The following is a 19,883-nucleotide window of genomic DNA, read 5'->3' as shown; positions in this document are numbered from 1 at the left end:
TACACGTGTTGGATCAGATTCTTCAGTCCTGTTATGCAAACAGTACTGTTCGTTGCTCTATTCCCAGCTCCTAGAACAGTGCCTGGCACATAGTAGAAGCTCATTAAATATTTGTTGAATGAATGAATGAACACATCACCATTAAACAGAGAAACACTTTGCAACCACAAGACTTAACCACGTCGTTTGCACCAAGCAAGGGGGTAGCGGTGGTGGAATCTCCGTGGGAATTCATTTGACTCACGGTAAAATTCACACATTTGACAATCGCCAAGAGATACTTGGATGATGGAACGAGAGAACAGAAAGGGTAGACTGACAATCACATTTGCCTTTGTGTGTAGACGTTATCTATAAAGACTGTGTGTCAGAGCAAAACAATTTAACTGGTTTCTCTTTACACCTGTGTGTTCAAGAGTGCCCACACGCTCATGAATATAGACAAACAGAAATGTAACGTTTTGAAGGGTTGGGTTTTCTTTTTTTTTTTTTTTTTTTTCGGTATTAAGTACATAGGCCTATAAGTCGGTCATTCTTGAGTTCATATAGTTGCTGGTGACTCGTTTCCCAGAAGTGATGCAGAGGGAGAGACAGAGAGAGGGAGGTGGGAAGCACCCCGCTCACCACCTTGTCTCTTTTCTGGTGCAGAGGAACGCCCGACTACTCCAGAGTCAGTCCTGAGGGCAGGGAGGCAAGGGCTACAAACAGGCTCCCCAAAGTGGCATCAAATTCTTGGTTTGGGGACTGAAATCCAAGGAGAGTCTTTTAAAGGTTCACCTGCCTTTCACCCTGGCAAGAGCAAAACTTTGACACGTCGGCAAGCACCACCCAAGCCTTCCTTGACCAAGTTAATTTGGTCGTCAGAGCCGAAAACAGAATCATCGTGATTACAAACCTAAAAAACGATCTGCTATCTCTAAGGAAAGTGAAAATAATAATAATAATAACCACCAACTGGAGCAGGGAAAGCGAGTGGGTGGACACGGATCCATGACAAATACTACTCTGAAAAAATCTGCGTGACTAATTTGTTTCCTCTGCAAAAGCAAGAATCTGGGTGTCGGTCTTAAAGCCCTGAATCCCTACACCTTTTTCAAATGGGCATTTGCAACTTTAATGGCCATACAAAACTCTGCTGATAGAAGTACGTAAATGCTCCTGTAAAAATGTATCGGAAATGACAGCGTGTGCACGTTCGCGTTTTTAAAAGTCAGGCAGTAGCAAACAGAGCAAAAAAAATCATACTGATGGAGCTGTTACCCGTGCTGAAATGTCCAGCCTGTGGTTATTCGTGCTAGTCTCTGACGTGGCGTCCACTAAAACCACTTCCTCTTAATTCAACTGTTTGGTGATAACCTCCCCTGTGATGGTGGTTGGTTCTTCTTTTGACCCCCTTCCCTCTACAACCTCTAACCTGTTATCTTTGAACTTGTCAACTTTGGTTCCTGCTCACCAGAATTTTATCAGCCATCTGCTGGATCTGTTGGGACTTTGTCTGGATGTCATCCTTCAGTCTGTTTTCTCTACGCTCCATGGTCTCTAGCCTCTTTACCTTGTTCTCCAGAGAGTGGCGGCGTTCCTGTAGATCGTGAATCAATCAGAGAGTTTTAATGGGGTAACCGCTACGGGCACGACGCCTGCGCCGAGGGAGGGGGCCCTCGGGAAGCGTACGCTCGAGGCGGGAAGAGAAGTCTCAGGCACCCGAAGCCACGGTGAGGAAAACACAGTTCTGTGATCCGAGGAGTACTCGCTTGTGCAGGTTACAAGAGTGCATTCATTCATTCAAATATTTACCAAGCACCTACTATCTGCAAAGTACCACACTAGGCATCGTGGAAAATACCGAGAGGAAGCTGACAGAATGCCTGCCCTTGGAAGAGGTAAGATAAACACAAATAAACACGATATGGGTTCAGAGGGCCAGGGCCGTGAAGCAAACAGGTACAGAGGGCTGCGGGAGGGTGCAGGCAGGAGGGAGGGCTCTGAACTGAGCAGGTGAGGGGATGTGTACGCCGTGGAGCGGGCCAGGATGAGGGAGGCTGGAGGGGAGAGGGCCGGAGGGGAGGGGGGAAGGCCTTTCAAAAAAGGCGCAGCAGCAGCAGTGCGGAGGTGGCCGAGAGCCGGCGTAGGCCCCAGGTGGAGCGTAGAGGGGCTACTGCATAAGGTGTAATAGCAGAGGAGCAGAAGAAAACGGGAAAGGGGAGCATGTGTGGGTCAAATGGCTGAGAGTCTCATGCACCTAAGATGTAGGGAAGCCCTGAAAGGTTTGGGATGGGGCAAGGGGTGCTGATGAGCCTGGAGTTTGAGGTCCACGAGTCTGACCCCGTTTGAGCTAGATGGGAGGAAGGTGAGCCTGGAAGCAGAAAGCCGAGAGATTACTACATTCACCCAGCTAAGAGGAAGAGGGCCTACACTGTGGGGAGGCCTGCAGAAATGGCCAGCAGAGGGTGGACGGCGGAGACACTGTGGGTGTATTTACAGGGCTGAGGGACTCTCGGAATGGCAGGGCCCAGGGAGAAGCAGCGATGATGTCAAGGTGTCAAGCCTCAGGTGACCAGATGGATGAATGGGGGCCCTGACCGGTGCGAGGAAGACTGAGAAGGCAACCCAGCTTGTCAGGGAAGATACTGAGTTCATTCTAGATCGGAGGCACTGTTCAGACACCCAGTCAAGATGTCAGGGGAGCAGTGGGAAATACTTCCTGGATCGTTGTTGAGGCTGGCCCCAAAGAGACGTAGGCAAGTAGGTTCAACGCCAGCACCGTGACAGGGAGAAGCAGGCCAGGACAGGGGGGTGGTTAAATCGACTATGACACATCCGTTCCATGGACCCATCACCCAGGCGTCAGGGGAGGCGGAGGGCAGCAAAGGGGAAACGTCCCTTTTTATTCTATATTCTTCAGTTCTATGTTTTTCACAATGAGAAGACACTCGTGTGTTTCCTGTATAATTATATAATTGGTTTCAACAACAACAACAACAAAGAATTGGACAGAGAGAAGAGGCCCAAAAATATAGATCTGGGAGTTATCAACACACACAGGTCACAGCTGAAGCCTCGAAAATTAATGTATTATTAACACCGTGGGGGAGAAGGTGAGGAAAAGCAAGGGTGCAGAGGGAAGAAAAAGGAAACCTCAGGGATGGCATCACACTTCATCTAGATAAACGTGAATCCTCCCACACGGGCGAACGGGTCAGAGGAAAACAAATAGGAAGGAAAAGTTTTATCAAAACATCTTTCTACTCAGAGCTGCTGTGACAAATCCTTCTCCCCTTTGGGGAAAATGGTCCCGAGCCTCTCGGGTTTCAAAGGGATTGGCGGAAGGGAAAGCGGTTTGGACGAACAGGAGCAGAGAGAGGGTGGTCCTGAGGTTTCTTCCCCTGCACAGCCGGAGGCCAGGCACCTTGGGACCCAGGAGCTGGAGGTTCCCTGCTCACCTCGGCTTCCACCAGCTTCTTCCTGATGCCTTCGGAAGAGTCCTCGCGGCTGTGCAGCTTCTCCAGCTCGCGCTCGGCCCGCTCCTTCGCCTGGCGGATGTTCTGCAGCAGCTCGGTGGCCTCCGTGCTGGCTTTCACGGCCTGAAAGGAGAAGGAACGGGGGAGAGATGGCCCAATTTATCCACGGAAAAAGATGGGGACCATCTCCTAAACAGGAAAAAAAACCGGGTCACACTGAATGGATATTTTTATCCATTTTTCAAAACATATAAACATTTCGTTTTATTCTGTGTTTCATCTGTCCTAAGGTGCACTTATATATATTTTTTAACATCACTGCATTTGGAATGCATCTACAATTAAAATTGATGGTGTTTTTTTCTTTCTTGGGGTACAGAAGATAATGGGGTATCAGACAATCATTAGCATCTTAGATTCAATATAACATAATAAATGCAAACAAAAAGGTCTCGGGTTCATCTGCCCAGGGATTAATGTATTTATCCCGGACTGTTAATTGTCTCCCTATTTAATCATCTCATTTGCTGATTTTCCTAAGGGGAATTTGTAGTACTTTTGTAAGAAAACAAGATAAAAACTATAAATTATTTTTCTCAAATAAATACCTATCAAAGGGCATAACCACCACACTGTTCGTGGTGACTCGCAAATTCACGTTTAAAGAAAAAACAGCGAACCCTTTTGAAGTTAATTTTTATTTGGGTCTTAACTATACTGCAGCTCTTCCAGCATCACAGTAAAGATCTGAGTGTAAGAAACCAACAACCTCACACTCATTTGCTTGAGATTATAGTTTTAAAAAGTGAAAACGGCAAAGGAACTCCAACTTCGAGACCAGCACTGTCCAACGTGGGAGCTGCTCCCCACGTGTGCCCGGTGAGCACTTGAAACATGGTTGCTGTGACTGGGAAATTAATTTTAAATTTTACTTAAGTTTAATTCATTTAAAAACTGAAGCAGTGTACATGTTTTAATATCACTACATGCTGCAATGTTTTGTATAATGGATTAAGAAAACTATATCATTCAGAGGATTTTACCTTTTTTCCCTTTTTTAATGTGGCTACTAGAAAACTTAAAATTACTTCTGAGGCTGACATGTGTGGGTTGCTTCCCACTTCTACTGGAGAGCAGAGTTCTAGGAGATATGAATCCTCACACAAATTTCTAGCTGAAAGAGGGCAGTAGAGGCTTTCAGTAGTGAGCTCAAGAATAAGTAGGGGGGCTTCCCTGGTGGCGCAGTGGTTGAGAATCTGCCTGCCAATGCAGGGGACACGGGTTCGAGCCCTGGTCTGGGAAGATCCCACATGCCGCGGAGCAACTAGGCCCGTGAGCCACAATTACTGAGCCTGCGCGTCTGGAGCCTGTGCTCCGCAACAAGAGAGGCTGCGATAATGAGAGGCCCGTGCACGGCGATGAAGAGTGGTCCCCACTTGCCGCAAATAGAGAAAGCCCTCGCACAGAAACGAAGACCCAACACAGCCATAAATAAAAATAAATAAATAAATAAATAAATATGCTTGTACTTTAAAAAAAAAAAAAAAAAGAATAAGTAGGAAGGGGACAGATGAACGGATGCAGAAAATGTGGAATATCCAGGCCAAGGAATACTATGCAGTATCCTGAAAAGGAGATCCTGTCACATGCTGTAACACGGATGAACCTCGAAGACATTGCGCTGAGCAAAATGAGCCAGTCACAAAAGGGCAAACACTGTATGATTCTATCCACAGGAAGTACCTAAAGCAGTCAAAATCACACAAGCAACGTAGATTAGCAGATGCAAACTATGATATATAGGATGGATAAACAAGGCCCTACTGTATAGCACAGGGAACTATATTCAATATCCTGTGATAAAACGTAATGGAAAAGAATATGGAAAAGAATGTATATATATGTATAACTGAGTCACTTTGCTGTACAGCAGAAAGTAACATGACACTGTAAGTCAACTACACTTCAATAAAATAAATAGAATGAAAAGGAAGGAAGGGAGGGGGAGGGAGAGAGAGAGAGGAAGGAGGGAAGGAAGGAAGGAAGGAGGGAGGGAGGGAGGGAAGGAAGGAAGGAAGGAAGGAGGGAGGGAGGGAGGGAAGGAAGGAAGGAAGGAGGGAGGGAGGGAAGGAAGGAAGGAAGGAAGGAGGGAAGGAAGGAAGGAAGGAGGGAAGGAAGGAAGGAAGGAGGGAAGGAAGGAAGGAAGGAGGGAAGGAAGGAAGGAAGGAGGGAAGGAAGGAAGGAAGGAAGGAGGGAAGGAAGGAAGGAAGGAGAGAAGGAAGGAAGGAAGGAGAGAAGGAAGGAGAAAGGTGGTTACCAAGGGTGGGGGTAGGGAGATTAGCATTTAGTAGGTAGAGAGTTTAAGTTTTGTGAGATGACAAAGTTCTCAAGATCTATCTCACAATGTGAATATATCTGACACTAAGGAACTGGACACTCAAAACAAGACAGTAAGTGTAATGTTATATGTTTTTAATAACACAATTTAATGTTATGTTTTTAATAACACAAAAAGAAGGAACTCTTTTAAACACATTCACAAACGTTCTTGACATGAAAGGCCACATTCAACCTGGTCCTTTCTTTAGTGTTTCCCGTGTTCACCTAAAGGAAGGGCCATTTGCACACACTGTGCCCAATGCCGTAAACCAAACCCACACCCCATCCCCAACCGCCTGAGGACTACTGGTCCCTCCAGGCTCCCAATGCACAGGAAGACTGCCGACAGTCTCTGATTGAAAGCTGTCTGGGTCGTGAACAACATAAGGCTTCTCCCGTGCAAGATGGGGACCTGGTGCCCTGAAGGGAGACGAGACAGCCTCTTGGGTTCTGCTGTAGTACGATTAGAGCTTTGACTTGAGAATCTCACAGAGCTTGGTTTTTTTGTTTGTTTGTTTTTTAAACAAACACTGCTTGACATGTCTCAAAAGGAGAAAGTATATTCAGAACTCTTGTATTTTCAGGTAATAGCTCACTCCCCCTTCATTTTCCTCAGTGCTGGGTGACTAATTCTCTTTCTTTGATCTCTTGTGCTCCAGGACAAAGCAAGAAGTATTTGGAAATGGGGGGTAAGTTCCCTAAAACATCACCTCAGGCTTACCTTTTCCAGCTTCTCTTGGAGCTCCTGAATTTTGAGCTGCTGCTCAGCATTGATCTGTGATTAAAATCCCAGGAAATAAAGCAAAAAAGGCAAATTGGCATTAAGGTCTTGCTACATTTACTGCAGTCCTATTTTCTTGAGGTTTCTGTTGGGGTCTTTTTGTTTTGTTTTCCAATACCTACTGATGGAGAGGAAGAACAGTAGCCTATCAGAGAAACCTTTGAATGTCTCAGTGCAAACCTCCATGTGGACTATTTCTCTAGAACCAGCAACACACATACAGATGGCAAAAAAAGAGAATCAAAGTCGCCGGTACCCTAAAACAGTAAGAATTTTCCCATGTGTCTTACTGAGTGTCTGGGTTTGTGTGTTACTGTGAGCGGGCCTGACAACAAAAAATGAGGTGTCTTCTATCCCTTTTAGAAACATAGCTGAAGCTAAACATGGTCATCCAGAGACTGACCACCAAAATAAACCCAGAAGACAGTTCTCTATTCATCGCAAGTGTATTCTTAACCAGTGACAGGCCACGGAGAGCAACATTTAAGAGGCTGTCTACCCAAAATCACGATACCAATAATGGAAAATACCTTCTCCAGTTTGGCATATTCTCCCACTTCAGGCTTCCCTTGATCTTTAGCCTGTAATTTAAAAGATACAACATATTGGAAAATCTCAAGAACCTAAAAGTCTTATAAGACAACAATACAGGCTTTCTTGGTCTCTGTGGCCAAAATAATGAGGATGATGATAAAAAAAATTAAGTATTTTCTCTAACCAAGACCAGGAGGCTTTGCAGGGCACCCCATTATTTCCCAAACGTACACTCATGAAGCTAGGATTCCCTTTATTATTGCTAAGATCATCCATGATTCTACCCTCAAAACACCCTCCCCGGCAGGGAGCTGGCTACCTTCATCAATTTATGCTGACATTCTGTTGCTTTCCGCTTGAACTCTTCGGCAGCCAGCCGAGACTCTCTGAGCTCCGATTCATAGAGATCACTCCGTCTTCTGGCCGAAACCAGGTCCTCTTCCAACTGATTCATCATTAACCTCATTTCTTCCACTTGAGCCTGGTACTCCTAAAGAGTAGGCAATGGAAGGAAGGTGAATTTTGGAACTCCTGAAAGGAAAGATGGGAGGTGAAGATGGAAAAACACAGAGCACAGAGGGAAGACACAGTGAAGAGAGATCGGAGAGAATGGACCTAGAGAAAAGGTGAGGACGAGGTGTGTGGAGGACGAGGAGGGAGAAAAGAATATTAAATCTTTAAACTGTTTTCATCTAGATCATGAATCACTAGTAACACCATTTGGAACAAATGTGCCTATACACAATAAGATCCTTTGAGCAAATAATATCGTACAAGAAGTGCAGAACCTTAAGACTTTTGTAACACAGGAGAGCTGAAAGGGATGTACTTTAAACAACCAGGATAATCTGCTTATGCGTAGCTTTCCTCCAAGGGTAATCATTTATACAGATTTGTCCTTTAGAAGTTATGTGCGCCTAACACAATTAGATATGGTACTAGTTTTAAAATTAACCTTTCAGATGGCACAAGGGGGTAATTGGAAATCTCAGTGGAGAGAATCTTGGAAGGTGAAACTCATCATGTCAGTTTCTCACCATTAATTTTTCTGGGCCCCAAACTGCATGATGAACTTAATGTTACTCTTGAGAGGCAAGTCACCCTGAAATTTGGAAGAGTCAGGAAACACTGGCTCTGATCAAAGTAACTTGTGAGAAAGACTCTGAAGAAAGAATTGTCTTGTTCCCTCAAGCAAAAGCTGTTAGAGTAATCCCAACAGCCCAACCTTTTCCAAATTGAATTTCTAAAATCAAAACAGGACATCTGCATCGAGGTTTTCTAAAACTGATTTACCAGAAGAAATGGGCAATGGTTTTGAAAACTTTGGGGAAAGTATGAAAATATTCTCTGTTAGCAAAAGCAAAGCTTATACATATAAGGATTATGAATGAGCAGTTTATCCAATCCAAGGTGGCGTATATAAAATGAAAAGAATAAAGAATTAAGACTGTCTCTGACCTTCGCAATGTACAGTGATCATCTCTAAGATCCGTTCCCCCGAGAAATAACTGAAGAGGGATCAACTGAGCAAGGTTATGCTTTTAACCAATAAAATGCCTTTTTTCTTTCTTTCTTTTTTAGTAACAGAATATAAAGTAAACCTTTCATCCTTTGTAACAGGCAATCCCCCCAGTGCACACTAAAGGGGAGGTGATGTCCTTATGAAAATGGATAGTTTTCACATAAGCACATCTCTCTGTATTATTGGTACAGCGGAAAGCAGAAAAAATGAGCACAGAATGGAGCATGGTCTCATTTCACTCCTTCCCACCCGAAAGCATACAGTCGTCCCTCGGTATCCACAGGGGAGTGGTTCCAGAACCAAATCCGATCCACAGTTGGTTGAAATCGCAGATATGGAACCCATGGATATGGAGGGCCGACTGTATTGTTATTGAAGGGTCAATCCTACAAGTAGTCATGAGGCGCCAGGTTTTCTGGACGATGCCCACTAAGTGGGTGGTGCTGGGTTATATAAGCAAAGGTCTTTATAACCTACTGAACAATTATCTCAACTCACAGAATGGAACATGAGCCAATGATGTGAAATAGTACACCCTCTACTTGGGGTTTTTCTAGACCCCTCGGCCAGGGCTGGGTCATGACTTATTATGACTTTCATAGCTCTGGGTATTGTGCCTTACTGGATCCCTTCCTCCATTTAAAAAAACAAACATATATATATATATATATATATATAAAAATTCTATTTTACAATAGCATTCATATAAAGACAAAAACATTACCTATGAAAACTGTTTCTTCTACCTAAAACTCATTTTTTTTCTTCTGATTTTAAAGTTTTAAAAAATCCAAAGTACCCACAGGCACAAATACCAAGCTGTGGAGGAAGCAAAGAGGTAGGAGGCACTCTTGGCCATCTTTTATCCTTGAGCTCCCTTGTCTGACTTAAACTTATGTCCGCAAGAAGGGAACGTAATTTCTGTGTTTTGCCAAGAGTGAGGACAGAGCGCTGTCCTCCCCCAACATCTCTCTTTCCTGAGCTGTCAGCGCCCAGGGGGAGGAAGGCAAGAATCAGGCAACATCTCTGTCAGAAATCTGAGCTCTGGGGGCACCCAGCCTGCTACAAGCATCAAACAAAATTCCACCTCATTTATTGAGCCACTGTTACTCTGCTGGATACTTAAAGGAAATCCTATACATCCAACAGCTGACCAAATCCCTACTTCAGAAAAACTCTGAGAGAAGATAATCAGGTCAGTTCCCAAGGACAGCTGAGAGGCAGCTGTATGTATCTCAGCATGGGCTGAACTGTGGGTCAGAGTTGAACAGGATCGGAACGGGGAACCGTGGACAACTTTTGGGTCCTGCTTCGAGTCATTCTTTGGAATGGAGCTTCAGAATTTTGTGGGAAGGAAGACATGGTCCTATTCAATCAGAAATCCTGAAACCCAAACGCCTCTGTGTTACCTGAACTTCTGTCTCCCTTCCTGGGGTGGGGGGTGGAGGGGGGCGGGGGCGGGGTGGGACGGAATCAGCAATTGCTACTGATGGAGCATGAACCTAACCATCATGCGAGACGCTTAGGTGTTTTTATTTATTTATTTAATTTTTGGCCACTCCATGTGGGATCTTAGTTCCCCGACCAGGAATCGAACCCGTGCCCCCTGCCGTGGGAACGCAGAGTCCTAACCACTGAAACGCCAGGGATTTCCCTAGGTGTTTTTATTTTAAACCAAATTCAAGTGCTCCATTGGGGGTAGCTAAGCAGAAGCAACATATTTAAATTAAATAAACAGCGGTACAGAAATTGGCTTTGAGAGGAAGAGCGCGGAATAAATGGCAAACCTGGGAGGAATTGACAGGCTGCAAACCAAATACTAGGAGTTTGCTGAAAGTATTAAATGCTTTTTCCTGGATTGCAAACATCCTGCTCTCACCAAACTTACCGAGAGTCATTTTAATAAATCCTTCTTCCGATGAGAAATAAAATCTGAAACGAAGAAGTTTTCTCCCCCACAAAATGGAACGCTTAGCAGTCATTAAATCTAAAATTCCACATGGATGCCAACTGTGGTATGAATCACAAAGGACATTTCTTTGAACTCAACCACCAGCATATACCTTTTCAAAGTGTCCTGATAATTCTGTTTCTATGGAATTTCACAGACACCAGCTGCTCCCTCTGGTGGCCAAGCACAGCTTTCATTTCCCCAGGATGTCACCAAAAGCAAATTTCCAACCACACTGAACTAATGGGAGAAAAAGAATCCTACCTCTTGAAACTTTTAGGATGAAAAACTGTGTTGATAAAAGGGGCAACGAGTCAACTGTCAAAGTAGATTTTTTCAAACTGTAGGTGTGACCTTCAAAATCTCTAAGTTAGTGTTGTTGTTCAGAAAACTGACAACCAATTTGCACCATTTCCTATGCACGTTTATTCAGAACACTTTTATCAAGCAAGAGGATATTAACCAATGATTTAAAAAGTATTAAGGTGATAATGAGATGATGCCAACAAAACATCCAAAACAGGAATTCTTTCTGTAAAGAACAGCTAATGAATCAAATTATTTGCCGGAGTTTCTTGCATTAGCACCACCCAGATGGCCAAGTGCGCGTTACCCGGAGACAAAAATGTTCATTTCCATCACTGTTTCCGCTAGATTTTCTGAAGTGAATGAGAGTTGCCTGGCAGCTGATAATTCAGCTCTCCGATTGCTCACTGCATTCTCTTCATTAAAGTTTCTATTTACGGTTTCTTCAAAGGACAAAAAAAAAATCCATGCTAAAAAGGAAACAGTGAAGTGAAATAAAAATGAACCATCTAGAAAGAAAATCCTTTTAGAAATAGAGGGGGTAAAAAAAGAGAGTAGGCTTTTTAAAGGTCTGGATTCTCTTTTCTGAACACACAGGGGAGGGCTTTCTGTAGTCAGATTTGCCGTGTCAATTCTGACTCGGCTTTAACTGCTCAAACTCTTCTCCTAGGATAAGTCTTTAGATAAGTAAGACTATGAAGTACCCTGGCTTGTCTCAAAAACTTAAAGTGCATCTGAAAAGCTATGAAAACATTAATTTTTTTTTTTTTTAAATGGTCTAAAGCAGAGGTTGGCAAACTCTTTCGGTAAAAAGCTAGATAGGAAGCAATTTCAGTTTTGCAGGCCATGTGGTCTCTGTCACAACTACTCACCTCTGCCATTGTAGCATGATTAGCAGCCATGGGCAGTACCTGAATGAATGGGTGCGCTGTGTTCCAATAAAACTTTATTTATAAACACTGAACTTTGAATTCCATATGAAATATTCTTCTTCTTTTGAATTTTTCCCCCGTTTAAAAATGCAAACACCGGGCTTCCCTGGTGGCGCAGTGGTTGAGAATCTGCCTGCCAATGCAGGGGACACGGGTTCGAGCCCTGGTCTGGGAAGATCCCACATGCCACGGAGCAACTGGGCCCGTGAGCCACAATTGCTGAGCCTGCGCATCTGGAGCCTGTGCTCTGCAACAAGAGAGGCCGCGATGGTGAGAGGCCCGCGCACCGCGATGAAGAGTGGTCCCCACTTGCCACAACTGGAGAAAGCCCTCACACAGAAGCGAAGACTCAACACAGTCATAGATAAATAAATAAATAAATAAAAAAGAACGTGAATTTCTTTAAAAAAAAAAAAAAAAAGCAAACTGGGCTATTCATTTCAAAAAAAAAAATGCAAAAACCATTCTTAGCTTGTGGTCATGAAAAACAGGTGGTTGGCCAGATTCTCGCCCACAGGCTGCAGTTTGCCCACCCCTGCTCTAAACCTACACCTTCGATTGAAAAGAGTAGCCATCATGGGGCCCAGACCTCACAAGGAGCTAGACAGAACAAGGACTCTGCCATTTATATAAATCATGGGGAATCTAAAAGTTCCAAATGACCTACATAACTCTCTCTCCTCACCGCCCCCCCTTCCCTCTCTCTGTCCCTCAAACACGCCTCTCCTGAAATGAGAGGTCCGGGTTGGTGCCCTGCTCCCGGGCAGGGAGCCATACCTGCTCTTTGATTTCTTGGAGCTTCCGGCTCTGCTCTCTGATATCGTGGAGAAGCTGCAGTGCTTTGTCGTCCTCCTGGGACACCTCCATCCGTGCTTGCTCCAAACTTCGCTTTAAGCTCTGCGGAAAGCAAAATTTTAATAGGGTTGTCCTGTGGATCCTGCTCTGTTTGAAAAGATTCATTAAGGGAGCTGCAGGCTGCTTCGCAGACACCAAGATGGTTTCAGGTGACGGACCAAAGTCGACAACTTCCGGTGAGTCGCTGATTCCAGGTTTCATCCTGTAAAACCCCTTGGTTCAAGAAACAGCATCTCAAACCTTGTGACCTTATGGATCCAGCCTGAAACTGCATCCACCTGTTTCCTACCTGCCCTAGCAGATACTTACTTGTATGTTCAGGACCAAAAACTAATAAGATCCCTTAGCCATGAAACCATCATTGGGGTGGCTACAAAGTCTTTTCTGGAATAGCAGTTATTTGAGGACTGTCAAGTATATATCCCTCTTTCAAAGTAGCAATGACTTCATGCTCTGCCCAGGTGCCATTTAAGACTCCAAGCAAACTATTTCCACCTCCTGGCTTACGTTTCCTGGACACCTTTCATCCAAAAGGTTCCCTCAATGCTTCAGTGACACTTAAATATAGATCTGAAATACAAAGCTGAATAACTTCACCCACCACTGAAAGGAGGCCAAATCTGGAATGGAAACATAGCAGTTATTCTTAATCAGCCACGTTCTATAGATTTCCTCTCCCTTGTGAAAAAAACACTTGAAAAATGTGTGATTCAACTTGTTAAGACTGTACATTAAAAAACACCTGAATGAAAATTTTTAACAAGACAATGGAGAAGACAGTCCACTCTTGTGAAGGAGAGAAAAAAAAAAAAGTCACATGGTAAAAAATGACAGAGGGTCTGGGTTTTAAAGGCTGAGTTTTCTTGTTGCTACGCTGGTTCTAGGCAATGGAATATTGATTTGGGACAGATTCAAAATACATTTTCTTGCACTTATTTGGGAGCTTGGTTCCTGAGGCTGATTGTGCTGGACACGAGGTGGAGCAGAGAGGTTGGGATGGGAGACGCTGAGACCCTCTGCAACGCCGTCTATGCCCGTCTCCAGGCTCCTACCTGGACTTTCTGAGCCTGATCTCATGCCTCTGGGCCCTCACGCCCGGCTCCCGCTACTCTGCACATCACAGGTCTTGCTCTTGCGTCCTCCCTCTCTCTCCTCTCTGCCCCTGGCTGTGATGTGCCTCATGATGCTGTCATGGAACAGGATGAGACACACACGACGGGAAGCGCCCGCTCCGAGGGAAGGGGGCTTTGGGGGGAAGGCTCACACTGCACTCTGTGATGTAGGTAGCAAGGTCCTGCTCCAGGAGGGATCTCTGAGTCTCAGAGGCCTTCAGCTCCACCTCCTTCTGACTAAGCACAGCCTCCACCTCTGACACTCTCCGATGTAACCGGGTCATTTCCTGCTCCATCTGAAATAAACACAGCGACACGTTAAAAAGGCCCGGGGCGGGGCTTCGTCAGGAGCAATTGCATCTCAAGCCGCCTCCGAGACCACCTGGTGGTCCCGGCTGGCGCTAACTCGCCAAAAGGTTGGGATGGAAATACCATGGTTTCTTCGCCTGGGAGCGCACAGGTCTTCGTAAGGACAGTCACCAATGCTAAGTCACTCCTCTCATGCAAGGCTGGGTTCACACTCGGTCACTTCTCTAACCCAGTGAGCGAGGAAGCCACAATCACCATTTTTTTCACCTGTTTGCTTTTTTGGGTTTGGTTTGGTTTTTTTGCAGACGTCAGTTTAATTTTATCCCAAATCCATCTTGATCCCCCCCATCTCCTTGCAAAGATCTAGAGGACAAATCCAGGACAGGGCAAGGAGATACGGATTCGTCTGCACTCTTAGGAGTCCCAGGCAAGAAGTGACTCTTATGAGCTTCCAGAGAGCTGCCCCTGGGCAGAAACAGTGAGCGTTAAGAGACGTTGAGCAAAATCAACACAGTGGCCGCAGTTACATAAGCAGGAGTTTTTAAAGACTAGGAAGAGAGACTTCGCATCACTCAAAGCAGATGGGATGCATCTCGGCCACAGGTGAGGACCCACGCCACCTGCCAGAAGACGCAGACATCTAGCTGGGTCATGCTGAGGAACTGGCCGCTTTATATCCAGGGCCTCCTCTGGTTAAGATTTAAAGGATTTACGGCAGCGTCAAGGCCCGAATTCATCTCCCTCTGAGCTGCCGGAGGCGCGACTTCAGCGCGGGAAGGATCAGGTGGCTGGGTGCCAGCGGCGGCCCCGGGCGGATCCCTTGGCATATATTGACGGGAGGCTCCTGCAGCAAGGAGGGAGGCCGGCTGCAGAAATAAATACCTTGTGACACTTGTCCTGGGAGTCTTGCAGCTCTTTGCTTTTGATGAGAAGTTTCTTTTCCATGGAGCTAGTCTTGGCAGGGGAGTCCAGACTTGACACAACAGACCTGGATGGAAGAAAACCAATGTCAAGGCGGCGGGTGGGTGGGCCTGAAAAGCTGCATTCAGAAACTGCGGCAGAGTTTGGGATTAGCAGATGCAAACTATTACGTACAGAATGGATAAACAACAAGGTCCTGCTGTATAGAGCAGGGGAATGTATTCAATACCCTGTGATAAACCGTAATGGAAAAGAATATGTAAAGGAATGTATATATATGGGTAACTGAGTCACTTTGCCATACAGCAGAAATTAACACAACATTGTAAATCAACTATACTTCGATAAAATAAATTAAAAAAAAAGAAAAACTGTGGCAGAGACCACAAGACCTGCCAGCATCCTTGGCCATCAACAGAGCTGGCTCAAGCAGCTTCTAATAACATCAAGGCCATGAGGCAGAGAGGTGGACAGGACCAAGAACTCTGGAAGCAGGAGAGCCTGAGTGTAAATTTAGTCACCGTTGACCTGAGGCAATGATTCAGCCTCCCTGAGCCTCTGTTTCCATTTCTAGGAGGTAGAACGATAATAAAAGGACCTACCACAACAGGAGAGCGTGGGCATTAAGCACATGGCATTTGTGCTGATACGGCTTTATTCACTTACTCACTCAACGGATGTGTACTGTGCACCTACCCTGCTCCAGGCACTGGAAGAGCAGTGGTCAAGACAGACACGGTCTCTGCCCTCCCGGAGCTGACATTCTCAGAGGGCACGCAGAACGCATCAGGCAGACACACAAACTAAAAGGTTACAGATGATGCCAAAGAAGGAAATGGGGTGATGTGCTATGGCAGAGGAAATGGATCAGGGGCCTGCTTCTCTGTGCGGTGACATCTGAGCTGACACCTGAAGGCTGAGAAGGCGCTGACCCTCCAAAGCTCTGGAAGGAAACAAGCTCCAGGGAGGGGGTGGATAACGCCAAGGTCTTGACGCAGGACTGAGCTAACACATCAAGTGCCCAATGGTATCAGTTAACTATATTGACCAAATTGTTGTTTATTCCATCCCCAAGCTAGTCAGTTTGGTTCTGTTTCATTTTACAGAAACAGCTAACACTAATTATGTTGGCTGAATAATGTCCCTCCACCAAGACGTCCACATCCTAATCTCTGGAACCTGTGGATCTGTCACCCCATGTGGCAAAGGGGACTTCGCAGATGTGATTACGTTAAGGATTTTGAGATGGCGAGACTATCCTGGATTACATGGGGTGGGGGTGGGGGGTCCAGCGTAACCACAAGGGTCCTCTTAAGATGGAAGCAGAGGACGAGAGGAGAGGTGATGACAGAAGTAGGGTCACAGTCAGAGGGAGGCTGGAAGATGCTACACCGTTGGCTGTGGAAACGGGGGAAGGGGCCAAAGCCAAGGAAACTGGGTGGCCTCTAGAAGCTGAAAAAGGCAAGGAAACTGATTCTTTCCTAGAGGCTCCAGAGGGTGCAGCCTTGTAGACCTTGCTTCCAGCCCAGTAAAAATCCATCTTGGACTTCTGACATATAAAGTAATAAATCTGTGTTGTTATAAGCCACTAAATTTGTGGTCACTTGTTACAGCAGCCAGAGGAGACTCATACACTTACTGAGCACCGATTCTATATGCACAGTTCTGTCCTAAAGCGAGGCATGTTTTAACTCTTTATTCCCCACAACGACTCTATGAGACATTATTCTCATTTTATAGATGAGGAAACTGAGGCCCAGAGAGCTTAAGCAACCTGCCAGTTAATGAATGGTTTCTGTTGGTCCCAATAGAGAGCTGGGGTAGAGAGACTGACGATGCACCTGATATAACACTCAGGATAGTATCACAAAAATAATGTAGCGTGACCTCCTGAGAATGGGCTAGAAGGATGCTCTCTCCACAAGGACGTACTTACCCACAAACATACACATAACTCACACACCCTGCCTCATTCCTAAAAGCAGCTAATCACGGGTGGAGGGACTTCCCTGGTGGTCCAGTGGGTAAGACTCCACGCTCCCAATGCAGGGGGCCCAGATTTGATCCCTGGTCGGGGAACTAGATCCCGCACGCATGCTACAACCAAGAACTCCGCATGCCGCAACTAAAGATCCTGCATGCCGCAACGAAGATCCCGTGGGCCACAACTAGGACCCAGCACAGCCAAAATAAATAAATAAATAATGTTGTTTGTTTGTTTTAATCTGTTTTAAAAAAAAAAAATTATGGGTGGAGATAACAGTTCTCATCCAGGGCAGCTTCCCTCAGTGGTTGGCAGCCTGGGCATGAACACTGGGACTGGTGAAGGGCAGAGCTACAGAAATAGCCAACAAAGGTTCTTCTGCACGGAGGGCATGTGGCAGAGCCCACTGCTGCCCCACTGTCCGATTTTTGTTACCTTAGTAACGGGGTTGCAGGAGCTGGTTGTCAGAGAGCACTGGCACCCTACCAGCAGGTGAAAGTTCTGCTTTCCACTGCCCCAGACTACTTCCCTGCCTAAAAGAGGTCAGTTCCCTGCAGCAGCTCAGGGCTCTCTCCCCACAGCTCCCAGCCCAGTGACAAGGGGTGGCGTGATGGTGCTGGCTCGCTGTACCCCCAGTGACAGCTCCCAACACACATACTGTAGGGCAGCCAAGTGAGTCAACACCCAGAGTCATGCAGCTCTGTTCAAAATCTGACCTTGCCACTCACTCACTCTGTGAGCCTCGATTTCCTCATCTGTAAAATGGGGATAATTCTCAACCTACTTCCAAGAGTGCTTATGAGGATTAAGTGAGATAACCCATGGGAAGTCCTTATCACAGTGCCTGGCACATCATGAGGGTTCAATAAATGTCAACCGTCACTACTATCATTGTGGTTTCTATCATCATTACCCTTGCAACTGTGTGAGCAGCACATGCCTCGCAGGCCTAAAACCCTTGCTTGAAACAGTGAAACGTGGGACTTCCCTGGTGATCCAGTGGTTAAGAATCCGCCTTCCAGTGCAGGGGACACAGGTTCGATCCCTGGTCGGGGAACTAAGATCCCACATGCCACGGGGCGACTAAGCCCACGCGCCGCAACTAAGACCCGACGCAGCCAAGTAAATAAATAAATATTTTTAAAAAAAGAAAGAAAGAAAGAAATAGTGAAACTCAAGGGGCTGAATTTGCTCCATGCTATTATTCACATTAGAACAAATGTTGATTATTCACAGAAATGGGCACCAGGGACTGAAATCCAGAAATAAATCTTTTTTTAAAATCTCACTTTGGGCTAAAAATTTTAACCAAGTTCTGCTCCTCTCACTGGCCTATTTTCTACCTAAATCTAGTCAAAACACATACAAACACATATTTTTTTTTTTTAACCTGAGATGAAATGGGTTGCTTGGCACGGCCTTGAGTTGCCTTCGCTATTTCCTTTATTCCCGATGTTATTCTGGTGGGTGGGCTAGAGAAGACCCGACCACCCAAGGAGGGAGGGATGATCCACAGACCGGGTCCCCGGTCCTTCAGTCATCAGGAGTCACCCACACTGACACGAGTCAGGGATGACAAGAGGGGCCATGGCTCTCTGGGCCCGAGCACAAAACCAGCACCCTTGGAGAAGAACGATTACATGGGTGCATGATGATGGGATGGGAGGTGGCTCTCAAAACTTGATGACACGTGGAGGGCCGGCTCCAGAGGGGTGTAAAGTGCGCTCCTGTGGGTACAAAGCCCATTGCTTATTCACCCAAAAAAAGCCTTTCTAGGTCACCTGTTAACGGGGCCCAGAATCAGGGAGATGCGCAGCCCCCATCCACTGGCACCCGCAGGAGACGATGCACCAGCCCCTCCCCGTCACCGGAGTCCAACTCCCTCATTCTGCTATTTTGATGCTTGACAAATGTTCACTGTTTAGAAGTTCTAAGTATGGCAATTAAGTCTCTTCAGAATAAAGGTGCTAAAGAAATCTTTTTTTTTTTTTTTTAGAATAAATAAAAGTTACATCTAAAAAAAAAAAAGCTGGGGGCTTCCCTGGTGGCACAGTGGTTGAGAATCCGCCTGCCAATGCAGGGGTCACGGGTTCGAGCCCTGGTCCGGGAAGATCCCACATGCCGCGGAGCAACTAAGCCCGTACGCCACAACTACTGAGCCTGCGCTCTAGAGCCTACGAGCCACAACTACTGAAGCCCACGCGCCTAGAGCCCGTGCTCCGCAACAAGAGAAGCCACCGCAATGAGAAGCCTGCGCACCGCAACGAAGAGTAGTCCCCGCTCGCCGCAAGTAGAGAAGGCCCGCGTGCAGCAACGAAGACCCAACGCAGCCAAAAATAAATAAATTTATCTTTAAAAAGCTACGGTAAGTTTGCTGTGACTAAACCCAGGTTGTAGCAACAATCCTGTAAACAGTAATGGGATTGGAGGATGAGGCTGGGGGATGAGGACAGAAGGGGGAAAGGTCACTGCAGATTTCTAGAACAACTCTGGTCTTCAGATCGGCTACACATTAGAATCACTTGAAGAGCTTTTTAAAATTTACCCATGTCAGCCAGTGAAAACACTCGTGTGACACTATAATGGTGGATACACATTATCATACCATTGTCCTAACTCACAGAATGTACACCACCAAGAGTGAACCCTAAATAGGGAGGAGGTTCAGTGATCGTAACAAAGGCACCCCTCTGGGGGGGCTGTTGATAACGCGGGAGGCTGTGCATGAGTGGGGGGCAGGGGGCATGCGGGAAATCTCTGTACCTCTTGCTAGTATTGCTGTGAGCCTAAAACTGTTCTAAAAAAACTAAAGTTAAAAAAAAAAAAACTGATATCCAGG

The 19,883-nt window shown here is 45.8% G+C and overlaps 1 protein-coding gene across 1 annotated transcript in view; it reads right to left on the bottom strand.

Moving 5' to 3' along the window:
* The window catches only part of CIT (citron rho-interacting serine/threonine kinase), a 168,435-nt gene that overhangs the window by 66,061 nt on the left and 82,491 nt on the right, over positions 1–19,883 (bottom strand). Inside the window, exons 11-18 of the mRNA XM_059895171.1 lie at positions 15,022–15,127; positions 13,983–14,126; positions 12,641–12,760; positions 7,472–7,642; positions 7,149–7,199; positions 6,559–6,612; positions 3,441–3,581; positions 1,454–1,579 (exon numbers count right to left, since the gene is read on the bottom strand). Of these exons, the coding sequence (XP_059751154.1) occupies positions 1,454–1,579; positions 3,441–3,581; positions 6,559–6,612; positions 7,149–7,199; positions 7,472–7,642; positions 12,641–12,760; positions 13,983–14,126; positions 15,022–15,127 (913 nt within the window). The remainder of the gene's footprint in view (positions 1–1,453; positions 1,580–3,440; positions 3,582–6,558; positions 6,613–7,148; positions 7,200–7,471; positions 7,643–12,640; positions 12,761–13,982; positions 14,127–15,021; positions 15,128–19,883) is intronic.

The sequence above is a fragment of the Balaenoptera ricei genome, chromosome 14, assembly GCF_028023285.1.
Source record: "Balaenoptera ricei isolate mBalRic1 chromosome 14, mBalRic1.hap2, whole genome shotgun sequence".
NCBI lineage: Eukaryota > Metazoa > Chordata > Mammalia > Artiodactyla > Balaenopteridae > Balaenoptera > Balaenoptera ricei.
This window is presented reverse-complemented; position numbering and strand designations above follow the sequence as displayed.